Genomic DNA, 27,110 nt, shown 5'->3' with positions numbered 1-27,110 from the left:
GAATCCAGTTATTTTATATCTAAAAATTTATTCTACAGCTCTTTATGTGCACCAAATACTGCTTAGAAGTTAAATGGATTCACTAATTCTCATTTAAACTTTATAATAATCGATGAAAAGGTATCAGCCCCATATTACATGAGAAAAATGAGGTTTACAGAGGCCTAAGCCTAAAGTTATGAAGCCTATACTGAAATTTAAGTTGTCTCCAGAATACTTAAATTTATACATATTAACATGCAAGGATGTTTATAAAAGCCAAGTCAGAAAACAATACAATATAGTATGTGATCGTATTTTTTAAAAAGTGAGCATGAATTTGTATATTCATAGAAACAAATCTGGAATATACATATTAAAAGTGGATAAATACTAAAGACAAGATACAATTTAGAAGAATTAATTATTCAAGAAAACTGATGAAAACACTCACATAATTAAGATAAAACATAACTGAGTTTGTCCACAGCCAGGACTTTAAGACATTTTCCTGTAAGAATGTAATTCCTGTTTCTTCCACTCTGATATGTGGTTCACATTAATACTCCCTCTTATTTTATTTCTGACTGCTATCAGGTAGAAAAACACAACCACACACATATGTATGTGTATGTGTGTGTGTGTGTATACACACACATATATGTATATCACTGCCTAGAACAGCTTCTTGCTTAGAGCCAGTTTATTTTGCCAGTTATGATTTACCAACTACACAAAGGGCTGATGAAAATGACTCATTTAAAATATGACTTGGGCCCATTCTCAATATGACAATTGCCCCTTTCCCCATTTTTCAAAGAACATGCACCTATGTTCCATACTTAGATGACAAGACAAAGAACAATGTACACATACACATATTAGGTGTTCTGTGATTTCTTTCATCAACACTTTGCTTTTCCTGTTACATTTTACATTAAAAATATCTCACATCCCTGATAATCGAGTATATCCTACCAATTCTTAGTCATAACTTCCATGATATGCACTAGACTAAATTAAAACAAATAGCTTCAGGAAGTACCAAGACTGTAAAGTTTAAGTGTAGGTAAAAATAGTAGTAGGCTAGAAAGAGCTATATTAAAGGAAATCAGAAACTTTATAACAAAGACAGCATAGGGAAACTTTTTCTGTAAAGGGCCAGATAGTAAATATTTTAGGCTTTGCGGGCCACACATGGTCTCTTTCATATATACATATACATATACATATACATATACATATACATATATATATATATATATATATATATATATATATACACACATTACATATATATGTGTGTATATATATATATAAAACATACATATATATGTGTGTGTGTATATATACATATCATACAGACAATTAAGTTCGCAAACTTGTTGCAACGATGTTGCTAATCTTTTTTGATATCACAGGGATTATTCATTATGAAGTTGTACCAACTGGACAGTTGACCAAGTTTACTATTTGGAAGTGCTGAAAAGGCTGCATGAAAAAGTTAGACGACCTGAACTTTTCACCAACAATTCGTGGTTCTTGCATCACGACAACGCACCAACTCACCTGGCACTGTCTGTGAGGGAGTTTTTAGCCAGTAAACAAATAACTGTATTGGAACACCCTCCCTACTCACATGATCTGGCCCCCAATGACTTCTTTCTTTACCCAAAGATAAAGGAAATACTGAAAGGAAGACATTTTGATGACATTCAGGACATCAAGGGTAATATGACGACAGCTCTGACGGCCATTCCAGAAAAAGAGTTCAAAAATTGCTTTGAAGGGTGGACTAGGCACTGGCTTCGGTGCATAGCTTCCCAAGGGGAGTACTTCGAAGGTGACCATAGTGATATTCAGCAATGAGGTATGTAGCACTTTTTCTAGGATGAGTTTGTGAACTTAACTGTCTAACCTCGTGTGTGTGTGTGTGTGTGTGTGTGTGTGTGTTTATAACACTTTAAAAATGTAAAATCAAATCATTCTTAACTAAGGGCAGTACTTTTTGAGGGGTTCCAATTAAAATAGTGGATTACATACATAAAAGTTTTCTGGCAGTTGTTGTTGTTTTTACTGGAAAGCAAACAGCAACAGAATTTTGGAAGCTAAAAGACAGATGGACAACTGGTAACTAACTCAATTAGTGAATTCCGGAAAGGTGAAGTCTAACCCTAACTCCTAACAGGAGTTGAAAAACCCGACTTATACCTTGGAATCCTCAAAAGATTCAGGAACCGGCAGCCCCTGCTATTGCTTAATCTGAGAGAAGAAAGGGTTAAGTGAGGAAGACTGGCTGAGTTGTCTGAGAAGTCCTTACATCCTTAGAAATTTCCTTCCCAAATCTACCTGATGGTGGCTACTCCACTCTGACTAGGAGTCACCAGATGTAATTAAAGATCTGCATACCCTACCAAAAGTGGGGAAATGAGAAATCCAGCCCCTTACACCAAAAACAAACAAACAAACAAACAAACAAAAAACTGGTGGCCAAACCTTCAGCCCTCAAGCAGATTGAGTGTTCCCCTCATGAACCTCACACAAGAGGAAACACCTCCCAGACATCAGCGTTTTCTCAAAAGGGGCTCACTTGGACCACCATGCAATGAAGTTCAAAGTCTTTAGGTCCCCATCAATTCAGGCCTTCTGTCACAAGATAACACCCAAGGATTCCTGACACCTGAAGTAAGCCTCCAACGTGAAAGTTAGAGGCCAATACAGAAGAGTCTGCAAAAAGAAAAAAAAGTTTTCAAAAAAGTAATTTATAGACTCAGAAATTAGAAGAGATAGTGCTTCCATAAAACAAGCACAGGATATTCTCTATAAAAACATTTTTTTAAGGAAAAAAAAGAGCTCTTGGGAAATCAAAATCTTGACAGCAATAATGAAATTTTCAACAGAAGGCTTAGGAAATAGAGCGAAATGATCAGCAGATGAAAAACAGCAGAAAGAATAGAGGACTAGTCTAAGAGATCCAAACAAATAACAGGTTTCAGAGATATAGAAAGAGAAGGGGGAAGAGGAAACCATTGTTATGGACTGAATGGTGTTGCCCCCCAAATTCATGTTGAAGTCCTAAACCCCAATGTACCTGTATTTGGAGAAAGAGCTTTAGGAGGTAATTAAGGTTAAATGAAGTCATAAGGTAAGGCCCTAATCCACAAGGACTGATGTCCTCGTAAGAGGAGGACAGAAGGGCCTTGTAAGGACAGTGGAAAGGTGGCTGTCTATAAACCAGAAAAAGATCTCAACAGAAACCAACCCTGAGGCCACCTTGATCTTGAATCTAGCCTTGAGAACTGTGAGAAAATAAATTCTGTTGTTTAAACCACCCAATCTGTGATATTTTGTTATGGCAGCCTAGAAAACTATTAATAATATAACCATGAATGAAATAAATCAGTGGATCCCAGAACTAATGAACATAATTTTACAGATTTGGAGAGCACGATGATATCCAGGAAAACACACAAAAACAGATGTATCCAAGTAACACCTTCATGAAATTTCAGAACCTAAGAGATACAAAATTCCAGAAAGGCAAAAAACATTAGAACCAGGAATCAGAATGTCTTCAGAATTCTCAAAAGATCAGAAGCTAGAAAACAATGGAGAGACGCCTTCAGAATTCTGAAGGGAAATGATTTCCAACCGACAATTCATTGCCTAACCAAATCAGGAAGTAGGAAGACAAAAAAAAGGTTTTCATTAATGCAAGATCTCAACCTTTCACAGGAATTTACTGTAGGATATACTCCATCAAATGGAGGAGTCAAACCAAAAAAAGAACCACACGATTTACAGGGAGTAGATTTAACAGAGGAAAAAGGCAAAGGGAGTCACCAATTTTATGGTAAAAGGAGAAATCCCAAAAAACTACTATGGACCAGCCAGAAAGCTGGTTTGAGCCGGTTTAAAAACTGGTAAATAAGGACACAGCAATTCTACTCCCAGGTATATATACCCAAAAGAAATGAGTGTCTATATCTATTAAAAGAATTCCAAGTAAATGTTTATATCAGCTTTGTTCATAATAGCTTAAAAAAAAAAACAACTAAAAAAAAAAAAAAACTGGAAACAAATCAAATATCCATTAATGAATTTTTTTTAAATTGTATATTCACCCAATGGAGTACTACCATCAGTGAAAAAAACTATTTTTGCACCCAACATCATGGGTGAATCTCACAAACACAATGTTAAAACTAGCCATCCACAAAAGTTATATACTGTATGGTTCCCTTTACATGAAGTTCAAGAACAGGCAAAAACAACCTTGGTGATGTAAGTCAGAACAGTGATTACTTTTGGGGATAGAAGATACTGATTGAGAGGAAGCATGAGAGAGCCTTCCAGAACATGAGTAATATTCTATACTTTGATCTGGGTGATGGGCATATGATGTCTACAAATGTAAAAATTTATTGAGGTACATACATTGAAATTTGCACACTTTGCAATTGAAAAAAATTTAACAATACTTTCTCTAGCAACTTTTTAAAGAAATTAATGAGATTTTCAGTTAGCTTCCACGAGAGGAATTAACAAAAAGGAGAAAAATTTTAAGGCCTTACACACAAAGTTCTTTCAGTTATTCATAATGGGGGGAAAAAACACCTGGAAATAACAATAAACGAGTGCCTTGCAAACTCTGGACTTCTCTGGTGTGAGAGAAATTATTATTTGGCATCTTTCATTACTAGCAGTCAAATTTAATACTAATTACCCTAAGGAAGCCATCTGCCTTAGGAAGAGCATGTTCACTGGTTCCAAAGCAAAAAAGAGCTTTACTATTCATGGCCCAAAGAGCAGCCTAAAAGAAAGGGAAAATAGCAAGACATGAAACTAGAAGTAGGCAAAAGATAAATCATGGAAGGCCTTCTAGGCCTTTTAAAGAACATAAAGAAATGGAAATAAAAAATAAAAATAAAAATTTCCCAGAGCAGCAGAGTTATGGAGGGTGGAAGTGGAAGGAAAGGGATTGTACACAAAGTATTCTAGATGTTTCTAAAAATGAAAAATGTTAGTGCCTGGACGTGATCAAGCATTTCCAAGGAAAAATTTCCAATGTCTTGTTTTAATAACACATTTTTGTAATATAGCTGGAATACTTAAAAAGTGCAGGCACATTAAGTTCTTTGCTGTATCTATTATTTGAGTTGATCTAAATGCAACGTGATTTGGATGTACTGAAATTTTCGGGAGGCTGATTCTTTGAAAAGAAACAAACAAAAAAACCACCCTTTCTAGATACATTCATTTTTTTTTAAAGATTTCCCCAAGCCATATTCTACTGTTTTTGTTCAATTGCTGTGTTTGAACAAAAGCAGAAAATCATTCATACCATACTTACATCCAATTCAGTAATCCTTACGTACAATTTTAGGAATAAAGAACAAGAGATTCAGTGTTTCAACAATTTATTTTAGCAGATAAGTTATTTAAACGAATAAAAACACGCCATTGTAAACAACCAAAAATTAAAAGAAAAATAGCCTGCTTCAGACCAAAAGAGTACAGCATTTCTTCCAGAGATATTTTACCTAATAGTTTTCTGTGCTACCTGTCTTACACCATTTAACTCTTGCTATATAAATGTAAGGAAAATACCAAGGCAATCCTACGCTGCTGCTATTAACAGAACTTTAGATTTAAGAGGTAAAAAAATGTGAAGAACAAATATATAAAAAAAAAAGTTCTCTAACTCCCCAAATAGAACAAATGATTTTTCAGAATGTTTTGCTTAATAAACAGATTGCTCAATAATCTGGTTCTTGACAGATGAACAAAATGACAAAGTAGCAAAATGTAAAAGTGTTACTGTTCTAACTTTAAAAAGAGAAAAAGAACATTTAGCTAGATCATTCAATTTAGTTACCTGATAAGCCCTCCGGGGTTTCCTCCAAACTATTATATTGTTTCCATTTACTTTCAAGGCCCCCAAAGATTCAGTCTCTTTATCAAGAAACTGAAACAAACTAAACTCCAGCAGTAAAATTTGTAAGAGATTCGTTTACTTTTTAGTGGGTCATAGGAAGCAACTAGAGACATTTTTGTTAACGCTGTTGATACAAAAAGCTGTACGTAGACTTTTAAATCACTGTTTCAATAATTTAAATAATGCAGGTCATGAAGGTAGCCCTGTCCCCATAAAAACATTCTGAATTTATGAGAAGGCGCAAGTATACAAAATGAAAAGTAATGTGAAGCAAACAACACAAAACAATATTGCAAGAGAGGAATAATACAGTTTCATAAAAGACACACAGGAAACTTCTAAAAACACAGAACTTCAGTTAGGAAATAATATAGGAAATCAAGGGTTGAGTCTTAACTCTGCCACCATTATAAGATGTATGAATTTCAGTGCAGTTATTCTGTATGAATTGCATTTTCCTTATCTATAAAACGGAAGGTTAGATTCCAACTTTCCCACAATATTGTTCCATATTACGATACATGCCCATATCAGATTAAAACCCAATGATAAAATAAGGGCTATGGGTTCAAAGGAAAACAGAGAACAGAAAGATCTGGAAGGCTGCAATGAAGGATGAAAAATGAAACTTCAACAAAATCTGACTTCATTTGCTACTTGGGTTCTTTAGCGAGATAAATCTCTTTTAAAAAATAGGTAGACTACGCATAGACATTCCAACAGATATAAAGGTAGAAAAACACAAAGTCTAAATGAGAACGAGATTGGTTTGGTTAGGGTGGACAGCTCCTATAGAGAAACAGAGATGTCATTAGAAAAACAAAGGTTTGAGCATATTGTTAGAAGGCTAGGAATTCTGAACTATATAGGTAACAGGGAGCTGTTGCTGGTTTAACAGTGAGTGATATGTTCAACGCATTATTTTCAGATTAGGCAGAAGGCTGGATTTACTGAGTAGGAAGAAAAGGCAGATTGAAAACCTAGTTAAAAGCTAGTGGAAATGAACAGATACCTGAAAGAAATTTTTTAAAACAGCTTGACAAAAACTGGCCAACATTATGTGGATTGAGGGAGTCAAAGATAAAACCAAGGTTTGGATCATCAAAACAGCATATGGAATCAGTTTTGAACAAAGGACTATAAATTCTATCTTTGAAATAGTTTAAAATGAGGATCATCCAGATAGAATTGTTGCCTTAATTAAATAATCTTCAGATGTCACTTTTGGCCCTGTCAGTTGTCTTCCTAAAACAAGCATAGCAAAGTATTTATGAAGAATTTGTTAAATGCTTAGTGATTTCAAGAGTTTCCTCCAATCTTATGTATCAACTAAATAGTCATTTAGTCTTCATGTGTAGGTAGAAAACATTTGATAATTTTCTGTATTATAAAGGTGAGTAAATTGTAAAAGTTATTAAACTATGATTTAAAAAATGGAGTACATCTGTATTTATTAAATCAAGTCTTCCTGACAAGTGATTTATAACAATCAAATCTACCTTGAGCTTTGGGAGGAAAGTTCTCAAAGGTCCAAAAGAAATAAATCCAGCAGCATAAAGTATCACTCAGTATCTAATAAAACATTCTCTGTATGCTTCAAGTTTTATTTACATGGACCTGAAAGCAGTGGTAAAACCTGGACTAAAAGATAACGCTTAGAAAAATAAAGCAAACAATTTAAAATGTAATACGCAAATAAGCACCGCTGAGGAGTCTTGAACTCTGCAAATAGTGTTTACAGATATTATAGCTAATTCCTATAGATCACAATTTTCCCAAAGAAGAAAATGCCAGAATTTGTGATCAAGATGGAATGAAACTACTAGTCAACCAACGCATATTTCTTCAGTTACTGTCAAACTGAATGGGATACCTATTTTAAAAACTGAATAGTATAATTACCAAACAAACCAAACCTTCTTAAATTATTTCCCCATTTACTTTGTGACCTCGCTGAAAATTGAGACTGTAGGTACAGTGCTTTCCAGGTGCTTAATAAACTGCATGGTTGGTTTTCACATATCTACCAAAGTAAGATTTTAAAAATGAATACCTCGGCCAACACTTAGCCTTTTTAACCGAACATTGAACTTCTTTGCTCATCACCCAAGACGGAGTTAAAAAACTCTCCTTAACTTCATCCTTTCCTAATTCGTAAGGTTTCTTACCAAATCTAACGGGCAGAATTATTTTCAGATGACCAGTTCATCAGTTCGACAATAACTGAGCGTCTATAATGTTATAGTTCTCAACCCTGAACAAAATTCAGCTTCTCGAGCTCCTATTGGCAAATTTAACTTCATGGAAACACGCAAGAAAGGTTAAAAACCAACCTATCGAGATATATTTTTTTTACCGGATATATTACAACTCAAGTCAAAAGCTCACAGCCTAAGCAACTCACGTACGAAACTATTAAAATAATCCAGATTTCCCAAGAACCAGGGAAACGGCTGGGGTGGGGGAGGGGCAGAGGGCTCATCCTGTGGATGTCCACCCTCCGCACAGGGCACGGGTCCCTCCCTCCCCTCCTCTAGGGCTGGAGGTGAGCGCGCCCCTTCCTTCCCCTACCACGTTCATACCTTCCTGCCCTTGCATTACGCCCTAACAGGCAAGATGACTTTTGGGGAGGAAAAGAAACAGAGAAGCGCGCACGCTGTACACTCCACCTCCCAACCTCGCAGGGGCCGCCAGCTAGGGGGCTCACCCAGACCTGGCGCTCGGGGGACGGACAGGGAAGACGTGGGGCCGCGCCCCCCAGGGCAGTGGCCGGAGGGTGCGCCAAGCCACAGTGCAAACGCCCAGGTCGGGCCGAGCAGCCTCCCCGCCCCCTCAGGCTCAGCTCCTGGCCCGCAGACGGCGCCCCCCGGGCCAACTTCGCCGGGGAAGAGGAAGCGACGCAGCTAATAACAGGTTATACGAACGCAAGGGGCAAGGAAAAGGTCTCTGTGCGTCTGCCTCTCGGCAGAGCCGTCTCTCCTTCCCTCTGCCGAGCCCCGGCGGCCCCAGCTCACCTGAGGAGGGCACCCGGACGCCGCCGCGCCCGCCGCGATGGCCGTTACGGCACGAGGCCTCCGCTCCGCCGCCGCGTAGCTCTCGGCAGAGGGGCGGAGCGCGCGAGGCAGGCGGGCGGGGCTGCAGCGCCGACTGGTCGCGAGGCCGCGGTCGGATCCGCGCGGGCAGGAAGTCCCCACCTGACCTAATTTGATAGGCTCAACCGCCCCCTTCCCTCCTATCCCTGACGCGAGAGTGGTCTGCGAAGCGCTGGGATTGGGCGGGCAAGCCTGTCAATCAAGTGCTGGAGTAAGCGGAGGCTGAGCCCAGAGAGAGAGGTAGAGGGTGAGAGGGTCGCCAGACCTCACCCTGTTCGCGTCGCATCTTCCTCCCTGGCTGACTGCTTTGGGCCTTCCTCCTCAGCGCCGCCGGAGAGACCTACAGCGCAAATGACTGCTTCCTGAGGTCAGCTCCAACTGCTCTGGGATCTTCCTCCTGGTTTCTGCTCCAGAAGAGGGTCCTGCCTGAGAAAGATCTTAGGGGCGGGGAGCAAAGAAGAAAAACCAAAAGGTCTGCAAATGGGGACCTGAGAAAAATGTAAGACGTATACTTAAATTGAGCCACAAACTGAAATAAACTGAGTCTGAGGGCCTTCGAAGTGCCCTAGAGCCTAGTTGGCTTCTAGTCTCGTTTGTGGTGGTCATGCTCTGAGGAGAAGACAGTGACGGTCGGTGCTAGGTCTGCCCACTCCTAGGAACTCAGTCAGCCCCAGCCATCAGCCAGGTAACAGCAGTTAAACTAGTTCTCCGACGCCGGGGCTCCAGTCCCCCCACAACGTGCCTCATTCCTTCCTAACCATCTTTGTGGCTCGGCTTAGGCCAGCCTCCTCAGGGAAGCCTGCTTGCGTTAGGTACCCTGCATGGAGCACTGGTATTTTCTCCATAATAGTTTGTACGTATCCCTACCTAGATTGTAAGCTATGTTAAGTCAGGAGCCATGTCAGTTTTCAGTTTCCCCCCAGTGCCTACCATGTGCTAGCTACATTGTCAGTAAATATTGTTCAAGGCAGTATATCTTCCTTTCCTGTCTTTAAGACTGGCCCTGTCAGTCCCAAAAGTTCACACTTTTATTCAACTTCAAAATTATTCGAGTTTTTATAAATATATGTGGTTTGCTTGCCATATATAGGATCACAAGGTCAAGCACAAATCACCAGTGACCCCTTCCTGGCTTCAAGTCGGCTGAGGCACGTATTTCCTGAAACTGTGCAACAGCTACTCTACGTCTACATCCCATTATTAGCATCCAAAGTGAATTTTGAATTTATTCTAAGGGTCTAAATACCTTTGCATATTTTATCATGGCTGTTATGGGTTGAATTGTGTGCCCTCCTGAAATTCATATGTTGAAGCCCTGACCTCCAATGGGACTGTATTTAGAGATAGGGCCTTTAGGAGGTAATTAAAGTTGACTGAGGTGATAAGAGTGGGGCCCTAATATTTTAGGATTAATGTCTTTATAAGAAGAGACATCAGAGCGCTTACCCTGTTTCCACCATGAGAGGACACAGTGAGAAGGCAGCTATGTGTAAGCCAGGAAGAGAGTTCTCACCAGAAACTCACCATGTTGGCACCCTGGTGTGTAACTTCCAGCCTCCAGAACTGTGAGAAATTAAATTTATATTGTTGAAGCCACCCAGCCTGTGGTATTTTGTTATGGCAGGCTGAGATGACTAATACAATAGTTTTATTTGTTGGTACATCTTACAAAGTTTATGGATTCAGATATTATATTCATTTTTGAAGCTGGAGAAACCATTGTTCAGAGGTTAAAACTATTTCTCCAAAATCACAGAGTAAACAGGTAGCAAAATCTAGCTGAATTCTAGTTACACATTTAACATGTGATGGGGGGTTGGGGTTTGAATACAAATACAACAGGTAAAGTAGTCCTTGCAATCAGGCAGCTTATACCACTACCTCAATGGGGAAAATAAACTCAGAAAAAATATACTGAAGTCTTAAGATTTTATTTTGTAAGGCAATATGCATTTTGAATGGGCCAATGATCTGAACAGACCCTTCACAAGATTTTGATGCAAATCTCTTAACTACTATGTGCCACCTATTTAAGCATTAGAAGAATTAAGGGATTTAAAAGTATTTTAGTTCCCTGTAAACATGTTTTTTCCTTTAGTTTTCCTTCCTTAAGTTTCCTCATCATCCACTTACCATGAACTCTTTTAAAAAAAAAAAGGAAAAGAAAAAATATATGAAAAAGAGGAGTTAAAGAAAAATAAGGAAACAGCAATAAAAGAGGAAAGCATTGGGTGGAAGGGTAGCTAGGCAGAAAGTCATGTATGAAATTGCAGTATGGTGTACTTAGAAGGAATAGAGTCCATGTTCTTATGGGATGGGAGTTGTTCCAGAGACTTCCTTTCACACCCTCTGTCTCCCCAACTTCCAAACATAAACATGCATATGGTTTCTTTTTCCTCTTTTAGTAGATCTCAAATCAAAACCAGGAATTACCCTTGCTAATTAGTGCTGAGTGAACCAGGGTCTGGCCAGAATGAGGCAACAAGAAAATTTTGGTCAGAACTTAGGACCTATGGACTGGAAATGGGGCTTCAGAAATGGGTAGCTAAAAAAAAAGAAAAAGAAATGGGTAGCTAATCTGTCTGGGATAAAAACTTGCAAGCAGCTCACTTCATTAGCCTGAAATGAAAGGACTTGGGAAGACAAGGAATGGAAAAATGAATCTCACATCTCAAGGCCTTTCCCAGGAAACTATTGATAGCTTATAGTCAGAAGTCATTAGAGAGAATGATCTGGTTTAGCATCAGGTAGGACTGTTTAGGACCAAAAAAAGTCCCACTTACTAATCTGCAAGAACTAATCACAGGCTTGACTGTGATGTATAGAAATTAGTGCGTTAACCCTGGTAACTAAATTTAATTTCTGGATTGAGTGTTGTTATGCTTTTATGGGAATTAATTCAACAAAATTTACTGAGAGTCTACTCTGTGGTATGCACTACAATAGGTAGTGGAGATCTAATAGTCACTTTAAAGGAGTTCAATTCATTGTCTGAGAATGAGATATATTAATAGTAAATACAAGCAATAGATATGTACAGAGGGATGTTAAGCCACAGAGGGAGGGGAGTTTTATGTTCAGGCTATTCTGGCAATTAAATAGGCAAAAAGAAAGGCCTTCCACGTAGAGTCCTGCATAAAAAGATATTACACAATAGTAGAGTAATGCTGGAGCAGATGATGACTAGAAATGTAAGCAATATCGGGTTATGGAAGTTAAGGTCCTTAAACATTATCTTCTAGGCAATGAGAAGCCATTAAAGAGTTTTCTTTCAGCACTTTAAATGTCTTCTGTTGTTTTCTGGATTCCATTGTTTCTGATGAGAAATCAACTTAATTCTTATCATTATTTTCCTGAATGTTATTATATCTTTTTCTCTCTTGCTGCTTTTAAGATTTTGTTTCTTTATCTTTGTTTATCAGCAGATATACTGTGTTTCTAGGGGTGGTTTTTCTTTGTATTTGTACAGCTAAGCTTCCCTTAGTTCCCTGGATCTGTGGATTGCTGTTGTTTCCTTTTATCAAATTTGGAAAAATTTTGACCAGTCTTTCTTAAATATTTCTTTTCTGCCCCATTCTCTCTATCTCTTCTTCTGAGACAATACTTAAGCTATATTTCTTCATCTTTATTACAAGTCATTCCAAGTTATTGTTGTTTTTTCCAAATCTTTTTCTTTCAGTGCTTCAATTTAGATAATGTCTTTTGAGAGCCAGTGTCTAGTAATTTTTGGAAAATCTGAATGTTAATATTTTCCCAAAAGCACAGATACCCTGCTAATGGGGCTATGGGTTCCTTAGGGGAAGGTTTAGAGACATATTAGTCAAGAAAATAGAAATCACAAGATATTACAACATAATTTAGTACTGGGCGTTGATGGACTGAAAAAGCAAAATGGGAAAACTTAAGTAACCCAGAGGTAACAGCTACCTCCCCTAAAGCTAGCAAAAAAGAGGAATCAAGATTGTATTATCAGGTCTCAGAAGCTCAGAGGAATGAGCCAGCTGAGCTGTAGCATATATCCCTAAGAAGATGCTGTCCAACTGGTCCTGCTACTACTGAGGGATATCATTAGACTGGTAAGGTGGAGGTGCGCCAAAGGAAGCTCAAGACTGAAATCAAGTGCTCCTGCTAGAGCAAAGGGCCATTGCTTTTGCTGAGGTAACAGTGATAGAAACTGCAAGCAAACAGAAAGGAGGAAGTACTTTTGCCCCTCTCTTGTCTTCCAGTCTCCCTTTAATGCCCTTTATTGGTGGAACCTAGGGAAATATCAGCTAGCATAGGAAAGATGTAGTTTGCAGGGTCTGAGCCATAGCATCACAGAGGAAAGTGAAGAAGGGTGAATATGGATCTAAGATAGCTCAATAACTTAATAACCAGTGACATATGAACATTGGTTTGTGCTAATTAACCCAAATTAGACCAGAGTTAATGCCACCTTATATGCTTTTATAGCCTTGTAGGCCCTTTTGAAAACAATCTGAGGATACCATGTTGTATCAATTTTCTGCTATACTGTGATTACTGCTAGTGTCTTTTTCAGGGGTCAGGAATACCTTCACTGAAGCTTAGACATGTACATACTACAAAATCTAAACGAGGACAATTTTGGAAGAGATCCTATAAATGAGGATAAGCAGACCCTACCACAACTACCATCAGGCATAAAATGGCATAAACTAAGTAGAACTGGCAAGAATTCTGTCTTCTCCCTACCTCCATTTCTTAGGCGTTGCCTAATGTGGTCATAGCAAGGGGACACTCCTTTCCTTTGTTCCTTCTTTCTTGCCTTAACTCAAGTTTTCTTGCCTTAACCCAGCCCAACCAGAAAATCCTAGTTTTCTGATGCAAGTAGATGACAAAACAGGGCTTGGTATTCAGCATTTCACCTTACAGCATACTTTTCACAAATGAAGATTTTTGAATATTGAAGGATTTTTGTTGAACATTTGTACAACATTGGGCATGAATATTTTTCTAATTTTTGAACTTTAGGATCATAGAAGTTTCTTCAGAAAGTGGTCATTTCTTCAAGTCTATGTTCTTTAGTGATGAAAGTTAACATTCTCCTTCTACCACAATTACCTTTTGTTAATAACAGCAAAGACACCAGTTTCATGACATTTCACATATTTAATATTTGTTTTTGAATATATGAGACTAGAATAAATTTTTCTACATCTTTATATATTAATATATAGCACTGTCAATTATACAACACAAAAGACATAGGTGAACATTAAAACGGCAGTGTATTATATTAACTGATGGTTAACAAGATAATAATCAGGTATTCATTTAATGGGAGAGTCTAGTATTTCCTGATAATCCTGCTTTCTTAAATTCTTCCAGTAAAGTTTATAGCCAGCAAGGACAAAAACACTAATCATAATGATTATGCCTCCAAAGACATCATAGACACTAGGAAATATGTGTAACACTAGAAGCTGTAAGACCATAGCTACCACAATCTCCAAATGTTGTACTGTGCTGACCAAAGCTGGGTGGAATTTGTCCAAGGCATAATAAACTCCTAAGAATGCTGCAGTAGAACAGACACATATAGCAATGAGATAACTCCAGGTTTCTGCATCTAATGGGATGATGGGTTCTTGAAGAACAAACATAGTAGATACTCCCCAGACTGTCCCCGTCCAACCAAAAGTAAACAGTGCAGTCCACATGCTGATCTTCTCCTTAATGGATCTGTATATTATCATGGAGAGAGCAGTGGTCAATCCAGCCATTACGGTCATAGTGTATCCAAAGGCTTCTTTCCAGGCATTTAACAATGAATTGTCTTCATCAACAATGTTGGGGATCATGACAAGACAAACACCTACGATGCTGCACATAACTGTAGCAGTGTCAACATAAGCCATTTTCTCATCTACAAGTAAAAAAGCCAAAATAGCACTGAAGACTGTGGTTGTGGCTCTCCACATCGTGGTCCCATTGCTGGGAGGAACTATTGAAAACGATGTATAAGCACAGGTGATCGAGATGACATTGCATATACCATAAAAGAAGAGACGTAATCTGTATCCACTGGGTCCAAAGGGGGCCTCCTTGTAGTAACAAACAACTAACACCGAAAAGACCTGCAAAACAGAACGGATGAAAATCAGTTCTAGAGATGGAACTTTAGAACGATCAGAAACAAGCCTAGTGATAAGAGCTACACATCCGTGAGCCAGTGCAGATCCAAACAACACTATCCACATTTTTCTGGACTGAAAAATGTTTTTTTCTGCAAAGCTCTGGAATTGTCCAATCTCATTGTTCATTGGGTCTTCCGTTGGTGGAGGTCGGGTATCCATGGTTCCAAAAAAAGTTCTTCCTTTTCTTTTCATTTCACTCAGCAAACCTTTCTTTGGATTTTCTTCCATAAAATTTCCATAGTCTTCATTGATTTCTTCATATCCATCATCCCCAGGCTGGGGATAATGAGAGGTATATTTTACCATCACTGTGTTAGGATGTATTTTCACCCGTTTTTTAATGGGATATTTTTTGGAGGGAGACGTATCCATTTCTTCAGATACTCAATTCTATAAGAAGAAAAAAAAGACAAATGTACATGTTCATTCAGTAGAAATTTAGTTTTAATTTATATTATAATTATGTACCACTTCAATAATAGAAAGTAGAGGTTGTCACAGGACTTTTTAAAATAGGAAGAAATGATCTGGCAATATGCCTTATCAGATATATGATGCCCAGTGAAATGCTTACCCTTTTCACTCTCATCTTAAGTTTGTTTCTATTTCTCATTCTGCTTATTCTTTGATTCATTCATTCAGCTATTTCCTATCTATATCACAAACAACTGATATCTCCCACTTTTCTTTCCTACTTTTCTCTCTACCCATCCAATAGGAAAAATACAGAAAACTAAATAACAACTTAGCTCAAACCTTCTCATTGTGTACATTTGTCCATATTATAAATTATAAATGGATGTGTCCAAGGTCTTTTGTAGAATCACTTCTTTATAATATCAGAATTAGCTTTATATAATTATAAATTATAGTGTTATTTTTAACATTTATTCTGGACTCCCCATACATTTTCAGATATATAGATACACTGAAATTAAAAAGTAAATAAAATGGATTTAGTGACATTCATGTATTATTGGTGCGTACAACCCTCTGATGAGCAATTGGGCAATATGTATTTTAACTGAAATTTTACTGAAACTACTCTTTAATTCAGAAATACCACTTCTAAGATTTTACCCTGAAGAGATGATCACAAGATGTTTTTTACCTTACATGTAAAAAGGGAAAAAGAATATATATTTATATATTTGCTTATATAACATAAATAATGGAAAGATACAAAGGAAACTAATAATCACTGGGGTGGAGCCAGGAACAAGAATGAAAAAAAGGCTTTTTATAGTATAAATTTATATTTTTATTTTTGAAGCATGATATTCAAAAAATTAAAAATTAAAACAAAATGTTCATCTGTTATTTAAGAAAAAAGGAGAGCATACAAAAAAGTGTGGTAAAAATGTATGAATAAGAAAGTTCACTGTAGCTTACTGCATTGACCCTTCATACAAAGGAATACTATGCTATGCATCCATTTAAAACAACAATGCAGAATTTATTGACGTGGAAAGATGTCCATGACACATTGTTGAGTGGGAAACCAGTTAAGGATGATATGAGATAATGCATGTAAAGAATTCGCCACAGTTCTGGCATATACTAAACTTTCAATAAATGTTACAAATAAATTCAGCTTCCTTTCATCTATAATTAACTCTTTTTGAAACACTGGGTGTCTTCTACAATGCTATTCTTTGTTTGAAACCTGTATTTGTTCACTCAGTTCTCCTATGTTATCTATCCATCCAAGAACAATTTCCTCCCCTCCGCTCTAAAAGGAATGAAAGGAGGGCAGGAGGGAGGGAGGGAGGGAAAGAAGGGACCTTTTTATTTTTTTTTGTCCTAATGACATATACCCTATTCCTTGCCCAAAACTCATTAGTTCCAGGATCTTAAACCATAGTCCAGAAATCAAATCCTCTTTTGTTTTTGTTTTTTGATACCATCTGGGCAGCCAACTGTTCCATTCCTATTTACTCCCTTCTCTTCTAAAGGATACCACCTTCAGTTGGAAGAAGTCGTTTAAAAAAACACCACCTGTGCCCCACAGCCTTTCAGTTAGCTTGGACCTCTCACTTGTAGTCCTTCCAGAATATTACTATGAGGCTAATCTGATGTTCTTTTTCCCCCAACTTTTTCCACGTCAAATCCACTTCAATTCATGACTTCAGCTTCAATAATCCCAAATTGAATTAATAGTCTTAATCTCCCCAATAGATTTTCCTTCCCTAACTTCCTCATTTATGTTGGCAATACCACCATTTTTCTCCTTCCTCAACCCAGAAATCAAGGAATACTCTGAATTATCTATCGTTTCTGCCATCACATTTCCATTTGGTCATCAATCTTACTGTTTTTGTCTTTCAAATATTTCTCAGATTTTCCCTTTCTCCAATTCTATTTCCTTTGTGATTCTGAATCAGGTTATTGTGAATTCCTGTCTAGAATACTGCATCCTAACTAGTCTCTTGATCCTCGGCCTTCTCACCTAAAATACATCTATAATATACCACTGTCACGTTAATCTGTCTTTAAAAGATTCAAAACAAAACAAAAACTTCCCTCAAACTTTGCCCATTCAAGAACCTACAGTGATTTCCCACCTCATAGAATCTCAACTCCTCTTCCTGGCTCCCAAGACCCTGCCTAGTCAAGCTCCGGTAAATACTTGGCTTCTGAACACACACTCTTCCCTGATCAGCCCTGTGTCCTCCCAGTCCGCACTCCCTACGTGTACATACCATTTCTCTAAGCCTTTATTCTCACTAGTTCACCCTCTGTTCATTCTAAGTACTAAGTACTGCTCGTCTTTTAAGAAGGTCCAGACCAAATTCTGCCTTTTAGAAACTAGCCTTCCCTGAGCACTGCCTGCAGCCACTTATTTTTTTCTTCTTCTTTGTTTGAAATCTGCAGTTCTTCTAAATTTTATAATCTAATCATTTTACTCTATAGTTGCCTCAGCTCAGTGGAATTTTATCTCCAGTCATAATACCCAAATTTGCTGTGTTACTTCTCCTTTCCTCGCTAGTCAGTATCTTTAAGCATCTTAATGACATCTCAGTTAGATCCCATAATTTTCTATTTGCTGTCCGTGGTTAAAATTGTGACTTATATCCATTCAAATCTTTCCCCTTCCTCACTGCAGGCCAGATTATGCAGGGGCATGCAGCTCCACGGGGATGCATAAGGAGAGGATGTCTGCTATTTCACTCCTATTCCTTTAGAGTCTGTGGGAGGGCAATATGGTCTGCTTGTGGGACACTTCTTCTATCTCCCCCTAGGCTCTAGCTCCCCTGGTCTATTGGCACAGGGAGGAAGGAAAAAGAAATGTCTCATATATTGGTGGCTGTTGTGCAATGGCTTTTTGATGTACAAACTTGGCTAGGCTGAACTATATTCTCCTGTTAGTTAATCGACACTAATCTAGGTGCTGCTGTTGACATATTTTGCAGATGTGATACAAGTCCATAATCAATTCACTTTTTGTTGTTGTTGTTAAGATTCTCTCTCTTTTTTTTTAATTAAAGTTTATTGGGTGACAATTGTTAGTAAAGTTACATAGATTTCAGGTGTACAATTCTGTATTACATCATCTATAAATCCCATTGTGTGGTCACTACTCAGTCAGTTCTCCTTCAATCACCATATATTTGACCCCCTTTACCCTCATCTACTACTCCCCTCCCCCCTTACCCTCTGGTAACCACTAAACTATTGTCTGTGTCTATGAGTTTTTGTTTCTCATTTGTTTGTCTTGTTCTTTTGTTGTTTTTGGTTTATATACCACATATCAGTGAAATCATATGGTTCTCTGCTTTTTCTGTCTGGCTTATTTCGCTTAGCATTATAATCTCAAGATCCATCCATGTTGTCACAAATGGTCCTATTTCATCTTTTCTTACAGCTGAATAATATTCCATTGTGTATATATACCACAACTTCTTTATCCATTCATCTATCGAAGGACATTTTGGTTGTTTCCATGTGTTGGCCCCACCGTAAATAAAGCTGCAATGAACATTGGAGCACATGTGTCTTTATGGATAAATGTTTTCAGATTTTTGGGGTAGATACCCAGGAGAGGGATTGCTGGGTCATATGGTAATTCTATTCGTAATTTTTTGAGGAACCTCCACTGCCTTCCATAGTGGCTGCACCAATCTGCATTCCCACCAACAGTGTATGAGGGTTCCTTTTTCTCCACAGCCTCTCCAACACTTGTTACTATTTCTCTTGTTGATGATAGCTATTCTAACTGGGGTGAGGTGATATCTCATTGTGGTTTTTATTTGCATTTCTCTGATGATTAGTGATGTTTAGAATTTTTTCATATGTCTATTTGCCATTTGTATGTCCTCTTTGGAGAAATGTCTCTTCAGCTCCTCTGCCCATTTTTTAATTGGGTTGTTTGTTTTATTGTTGAGTTGCATGAGTTCCTTGTATATTTTGGATATTAGCCCCTTATCGGAGGCACTGTTTGCAAAAATCTTCTCCCATTCAGTTGGTTGCCTCTTTATTTTGTTGATGGTTTCTTTTGCTGTGCGGAAGCTTTTAAGTTTGATATAGTCCCATTCATTTATTTTAGCTTTTACTTCTCTTGCCTTTGGAGTCAAATTCATAAAATGCACTTTTATGCTCGGGTACTAAACCCAAGGTCCATAAGTTTAGTACCTATGTTTTCTTCTATGCAGTTTATTGTTTCAGGTCTTATGCTTAAGTCTTTGATCCATTTTGAATTTACTTTGGTACATGGTGACAGTTAGCAGTCCAGTTTCATTCTTTTGTATGTGGCTTTCCAATTCTGCCAGCACCATTCATTGAAGAGGCTGTCTTTTCTCCATTATATGTTTTTTGCTTCTTTGTCAAAAACTATCTGTCCATATTTATGTGGTTTTATTTCTGGGTTCTCAATTCTATTGCATTGGTCTATGAGTCTGTTCTTCTGCCGATACCATGCTGTTTTGATTATTGTTGCCCTGTAGTACAAGCTAAAGTCAGGGAGTGTGATACCTCCAGCATTGTTCTGTTTTCTTAGGATTGCTTTGGCTATTCGGGGTCTTTTGTGGTTCCAAACAAATCTGATGATTTTTTTGTTCTACTTCTTTAAAAAATGCCATTGGGATTTTTATGGGGATTGCATTAAATCTGTATATTGCTTTGGGTAATATGGCCATTTTAACTACGTTGATTCTTCCAATCCATGAGCACAGAATGTCTTTCCATTTCTTTGTGTCTTCTTCAATTTCTTTTAAAAATGTCTTATAGTTTTCAGCCTATGGGTCTTTCACATCCTTGGTTAAGTTTATTCCTAGGTATTTTATTCTTTTTGCTGCAATTGCAAAAGGAATTGTTTTTTTAATTTCTTTTTCTGAGATGTCGTTGTTAGTATATAGGAATACAATGGACTTTTGTACATTGATTTAGTAGCCAGCAACTTTACTGTATTCGTTTATTGTTTCTAAGACCTTTTTGGTGGAGTCTTTAGGGTTTTCTATATATAGCATCATGTCATCTACAAAGAGTGACAATTTAACTTCTTCATTCTCAATTTGAATGCCTTTTATTTCTTTCTCTTGCCTGATTGCTCTGGCAAGGACTTCCAACACTACGTTGAAAAGTAGAGGTGATAGAGCAAAGGGCTTCAGTTTTTCACCATTAATTATGAGATTAGCTGAGGGCTTGTCATATATGGCCTTTATTATGTTAAGGTATTTTCCTTCTATACCTATTTTATTAAGTGTTTTCATCTTAAATGAATGTTGTATCTTGTCAAATGCTTTTTCTGCATCAATTGATATAATCATATGATTTTTGTCCTTTATTTTGTTTATGTAGTGTATCACATTGATGGATTTGCGTATGTTGAACCATTCTTTTGCCCCTTGGATAAACCCCACTTGGTCATGATGAATAATCTTTTTAATGCATTGTTGCATTCGATTTGCTAGAATTTTGTTTAGGATTTTTTCATCTGTATTCATCACAGATATTGGTCTGTAGTTTTCTTTTTTTGTGTTATCCTTACTAGGTTTTGGTCTCAGGGTAATGTTGGCCTCATAAAATGAGTTAGGGAGTACTGTCTCTTCTTCAATTTTTTGGAAGAGTTTGAGCAGGATTGATATTAGATCCTCTTTGAAGGTTTGGTAGAATTCACTAGTGAAGCCATCTGGTCCCGGACTTTTGCTTTTGGGAGGGTTTTGTATGACTGATTCAATTTCCTTACTGATGATCGGTCTGTTTAGATTTTCCAGTTCTTCATGGTTCAGCCTTGGAAGGCTATATGTTTCTAAGAACTTGTCCGTTTCTTCTAGGTTATTGAATTTGGTGGCATATAGTCCTTCGTAGTATTCTTGGATGATCCTTTGTATTTCTGTGGAGTCCGTGATAACTTCCCCTTTTTCATTTCTGACTTTATTAATTAGTGTCTTCTCTCTTTTTATCTTAGTGAGTCTAGCCAAGGGTTTGTCAATTTGGTTAATCTTTTCAAAGAACCAGGTCTTTGTCACATTAGTTTTTTCTATTTTCTTTTCTCTATTTCATTTAGTTCTGCTCTGATTTTTATTATTTCCTTTCTTCTGCTGACCTTGGGTTTCACTTGTTCTTCTTTTTCTAGTTCTTTAAGGTGTAACGTGAGGACAAGGACAAGCATAGACTCAAAGTGAAAGGGTAGAAATTGACACTCCAAGCAAATGGTACCCAGAGAAAATCAGGTGTAGCCATAATGATATCAGATGAAACAGACTTCAGGGTGAAAAAGATAACAAGAGACAAAGATGGACATTTCATAATGGTAAAGGGGACTATACAACAGGAAGATATAACAGTCATCAATATTTATGCCCCCAATCAGGGAGCACCGAAATATACCAAGCAAATACTAACAGAACTAAAGGGAGAAATTGACCAAAACACAATTATACTAGAGGACTTAAATACATCATTGACAGCTATGGATAGATCATCCAAACAGAAAATAAATAACGAAATAGCAGCCCTAAATGACACATTAGATGAAATAGACATAAATGACATTTATAGAGCACTTCATCCTAAAACATCAGACTATACAGTCTTTTCTAGTGTACATGGAACATTCTCAAGGATAGACCATATATTGGGACATAAAATCAGCCTCAGCAAATTTAAGAAGACTGAAATAATACCAAGCATATTCTCTGATCACAAGGCTTTGAAATTGGATATCAACTGTAAAAAGAAAGCAGGAAAAACCACAAATATGTGGAGAATAAACAACATACTTTTAAAGAACGACCAGGTCAAAGAAGAAATTAGAGGAGAGATCAAAAGATACATAGAAACAAATGAGAATGAAAATACATCCTACCAAAATGTTTGGGATGCAGTGAAAGCAGTTTTAAGAGGGCAATTTATATCATTACAGGCCTATCTCAAGAAACAAGAAAAATTCACTTTAAGCAAAAGAAACACTATCTTGGTTGGGCCTGACCTAATCGGGTGAATCCTTTAAAAGAGGAGATCCCAAACAGGTCAAGCCCTCGAGGTTCCAACCTGCTCATGATCTTCCTTTCCATACTGTCTGTGGACAACAAATTTCAGCCTGTGCTCAAAGGGTTTCAACATACTCTTACTCTTTTCTTCCTGGCTGCCTTGTTTAGCCAGTCCCTGAAATTGCATAATCCAATTTCTTGTACTTAATCTCATACTGGTTCTGTGTCTCAGGTTGAACCCTAATTCTGATTGATACATGTTAGAATTCTCTCTTTGATTGTTGTCTGTTTCTCTGTTAACACTGATAGGCCATTGATACTTTCTAGATTGCAGGCATCCAAATGCAAGCTATCTCAGGTAAATTCTGTAGGGTCTCCTTGGTGCACAAGTTCCAGATGTGGGAGAGCCTCCTTCCCTAGGGCTTATGGCCCACAGTTTTTTGCTACTTGGTCCTCTTACCTGGTGGGCAGCTCTCTTGGGCAAGCACCAACAGTATTCATTTAGCCCCAGGAAACTCACATATCCTTACCACTCCAGTGATATACAGGCCACTCACCATTGCCCCTTCTCTCCAATGTTTTTTCTCTGCTCAAGCAAGCAAAGGGAAAATTAAAATGCACTGTCTAAGCAGACCTCTAATTGGGGAATGAGAAAGCACATACAATTGTTGCAGATAATGATCTGATAACCTTTACCCTAATTGCATTTAAACATCAAGAAGACAAAAATCATGACTACAAAAGAAATACACAACTTTACCAGAGTAAAGACATCAAAATTATTAAAGATTTTGCTTACCTTGTTTCAGTCATCAATTCAAATGGAGACTGCAGCCAAGAAATCAAGAGAAGGCTGAGACTGGGAAAGGCAGCAATGGAAGAATTAGGAAAGATCATCAAGAGCAAAGATGTGTCATTAGAGATCAAGGTTAAGCTCATCCACACCCTTGTATTCCCAATTACTATGTACGGATGTGAAACTTAGTGAAGAAAGCCAACAGGAAAAAAAAATGATTCATTTGAAATGCAGTGTTGGAGGAGAGCTCTGTGAATACCCTGAACTGCCAGAAAGATGAACAAATGGGTCCTAGAGCAAATTCAGCCTGAAACATACTGGAGGTAAAAATGACAAAACTGAAGCTGTCCTACTTCAGGCACATCATGAGCATGCAGCGTTCTCTGAAAAAGACAATAGTGCTGGGGAAAAGAAGGCAGCAGGAAAGGAGGAAGCCCAAATACGAGAAGGACTGACTCCATAAAAAAAGCCATAGGCATGAGTCTACAGGAGCCGAGCAGGGCTGCTGAGGACAGGACATTGTGGATGTCACTCATTCATAGGGTCACCAGGAGTCAGAGGTGGCTTGGTGGCATATAACACCAAAACTTTCACCCTCTGTCAGCTTTAAGGGAGAACATCCCTCTCCTCCCCCCATAAGGAAAAAGCACAACATTCTTAGACCAAACACCCATATGCTCCTTGTAACAGATTGTATTCTCCAAAGAGAGCCACTAAACTAGTATCTCCCAGACTACATGTTTGTTTGTTTTTAATGTGAATTTGCCATTATTAGGTAGAGAGGAAGGGTCTATATCCCCTCTCATTTAAGTAGGCAGGCTTTTGTAACTGTTTCAGGCAAGAGTATGGCAGAAATGACATAATGTAACTTCTGAGGCTCGGTCATAAAAAGTGATATAGCTATGCCTTCATAGTGGCAACACTTTTGCTTGTAGCTCTGAGCCAATAGCTAAGCAGCCTGGGTGCTCTGAGGCAACCATGCTGTGAGGAAGCTCAAACTAGCCCATTTAGAGAAACTGCACGGAGAGGTCCTGAGACTACTACATGAAAAGAGAGAAATTCCTTGTCAGCCCCCAGCGGCTCCAGCCACCCATCTTACTTCGAGTATATAAGAGACCCTGAGTCAGAATCACCCAGCTAAGTCCTTTCCAAATTCCAGATCACAGAAATTCCAAATTACAGAAACCATGACAGATAATAAAATGATTGTCTTTGTTTTAAGCCACTACACTTTGGGGTGATTTGTTACCTGCAATAGATAACTGTACACCCCATTGCCCTCCCCAGTATTTTATGGAATGGGAAGGAGAAGTGGTCTCAGTGATAGTTAAACTATAAAACGTCTTATGTCTGGTGCTAATTGATTGGCTTTTGGAAGCAGGATGTTTTGTCCTCCATTGTGGGATCCTAGATACTAATTCTAAGGTAAGAGGAAAGTTTTATTCAACACATTGTTAGGCATATATTAGTGTATTTAATCCTAGTCCAACTGCATACTTTAAACTGTTATTTGCACTGTGTAATTTTTGTTCATTTCTGTCAGTGGATTAGTCTATAATATATATTCCAGCATTTCTCAACAGCATTAATATTATGTTGTGTCCTACTGACACAAAAACAATCTTGTACTAAAGGGATCTTCTTCAGTCTTTCTAGTTTTCATTTAATTTTAGGTTTCATGAATACAATTCTTGAAAGGAACCTGGAATCCTGAGTTGTCATTTTTTATTTTTTGCATATGTAAGTCTTTCAACATGTGAGAGTTTCAATAAATATTGAGGTACCGTACGCCCAGCACCATGCTAGACTCTATAAATATAAAGACAAATCAAGTAGGCATGGTCCCTGTGTTCATAGCGCTTACGGACTAGTGGAAAAGAACAAGTTCAAATGTAATATTTTAGTAAGTTAATCATGTAAGCAACTGCATGGAGTACAGGAGACTGTTGGAGCACAGACAAAGGGCAACTAACCCAAATATGGGGGATGTTAGTAGGTGTCCAGGTGGAAAGGATGCCCGAAGTGGGAATTAAGGCATATGTAATAATTAGTCAAGTAAAGAAGAAGAGAAAAAAAAAAATTTAAAGAAATCTAAGAGTCAGAAATGCTGGTTTTGAGATTTGGCTCTGTCACCAACTGGAGTAATAATGTCTATTTTAAGAGACAAAGTTTTAGATGATAATTGTTGGGATCTTTTGACTCTTCAAAATCAGCTTGTATTTTTATGAATTTCACACTTCTAGTATTTCGCTATTTCTCCCATGCAAGACCACTGTGCGATTCAGTAATCATAACTTTCTACCACCTGCTCAAAGTTGTTCTAATGTGGCAACTCAACATCTCCTCCTTCCTCACAGAGACTAAACTAGGGGTCGAACTAATCTCACAGCTCTAGTTCCTCTGACAAGGATTTATAAGGGGAGGTGTCCTCTAAGGCAGAGGTCTTCATTTCAGCTGTATAGAGCAACTCAGCTAAGTCGAGGGAATGTGAAACAGTAGAACCAGAGGACCAGCCTGCCGGCTACAAATGTGTCAGCCTGAAATGCTGGACACAAATGCATGAGAAGGATGCATAGTTTGGTGTCTGCTTGAACAATGGGTACAATTCAGTGTGGTAAGCCTGAAACCAATATTTTTGTCCAAAGGAGGCACTGTTTCCTAAGCTATATCCCACAACATAAAGCCCAGGATCATGTCACTCCTAAGGTTGAGAAAATTAACAGACATCCCTGCTGTCTTGGTAGGAATCCTCAGGACAATCCCTTTATGGTACCTAAGGCAAAGGCCACTTGGTACTAAGAGTTTCATACTTTAATTACCAGGCTGATCCCTAACATGGCAAAATGTCTTAGATATAAAGCTGGCTAGGGAGGGTAACTTGATTATAATACAGTGGTTTAAATGTAGGCACTAATGTTATATTGACACTTATAAATGAGATTGGCTTTTAAATATTTATAAAGAACTGATAGTTTACTACCTTATATCTAAACAGCCTACCCCTGAAATATCTTAGTAACCCCAATGTGCTTAAACATCATTCCCTGAATGAAAATGAAAAGACTACACCTAACTCGACACCTAAAATGGAGAACCCAACAACCATCTTTCCAGGATATGATGAGACATCAGGACATATATGGGATCTGTGCTGTTAAATGTACCTCCTGAGACCTGCTGAGAAAAACCATTCCTTCAAACCGATGAAAAGGGGCCCATATTCTGAGGCCCCAAAGGCATGAGTCTATGTTCCTTATGCTGAACCCTGCCTGGAATGGTGATAAGACAGCACCCTTAACAACCCCTCTTTCAATAGGGGTTCTCTCTTTCCCCCATTGCAACTCATGAGGATCAGGAAGATTAGAGGAAGCATTTAAGTTTGCTTGTGCTTTATTAATACTCTTGAGTCTGTGTCTTTGTGTAAAAGCCAACTGCTTTAGAAGGAAAAGAACCTGCTTCTAAGCTCCCACCTCTGTAACTAGAAAATTAGTTCTTAAATTAAGCAATGGGGTAGAATTTGAAAGATAAGAATGATAATAAGTGAAAGTAACAAAGTAGGAGATAAAAGACACTTTCTTGCATGAGACACACTTAGGAAGTGAGGAATTTATCATGAGGAATTAAATGTTTGCCCTTCTTAGAAGGTGTGAAAATATTTGTGTTGCATGTAAGTGGCAAATGATCAAAACAAACCAAGTTTAGAATCAAATGATGAAA

General features: G+C 37.9%; 2 protein-coding genes across 6 annotated transcripts in view; both read right to left on the bottom strand.

Moving 5' to 3' along the window:
* NCK1 (NCK adaptor protein 1) overlaps positions 1-9,075 on the bottom strand; it is a 79,678-nt gene extending 70,603 nt beyond the window's left edge. Inside the window, exon 1 of the mRNA XM_019747922.3 lies at positions 8,932-9,075. The gene's annotated coding sequence lies outside the window, so the exon portion shown is untranslated. The remainder of the gene's footprint in view (positions 1-8,931) is intronic.
* A 5,044-nt stretch (positions 9,076-14,119) lies between these two features.
* The window catches only part of SLC35G2 (solute carrier family 35 member G2), a 37,633-nt gene continuing 24,642 nt past the window's right edge, over positions 14,120-27,110 (bottom strand). For 4 of the 5 annotated variants that reach the window (XM_019747951.3, XM_074312889.2, XM_074312888.2 and 1 more), the window contains exon 2: positions 14,120-15,557. In XM_019747951.3, coding sequence (XP_019603510.2) covers positions 14,301-15,539 — 1,239 coding nt within the window. In that variant the 5' untranslated portion in view covers positions 15,540-15,557 and the 3' untranslated portion in view covers positions 14,120-14,300. Of the gene's footprint in view, positions 15,558-23,396; positions 23,457-27,110 lie in introns of all 5 variants that reach the window. The other variant, XM_074312887.2, reaches the window with a different exon arrangement.

Source organism: Rhinolophus sinicus, chromosome 5 (assembly GCF_057876585.1).
Source record: "Rhinolophus sinicus isolate RSI-liver-muscle chromosome 5, RSI-T2T, whole genome shotgun sequence".
In the NCBI taxonomy this organism is placed as follows: domain Eukaryota; kingdom Metazoa; phylum Chordata; class Mammalia; order Chiroptera; family Rhinolophidae; genus Rhinolophus; species Rhinolophus sinicus.
Note: the sequence above shows the minus strand (reverse complement) of the source record. Positions and strands in the feature narration are given on the sequence as shown.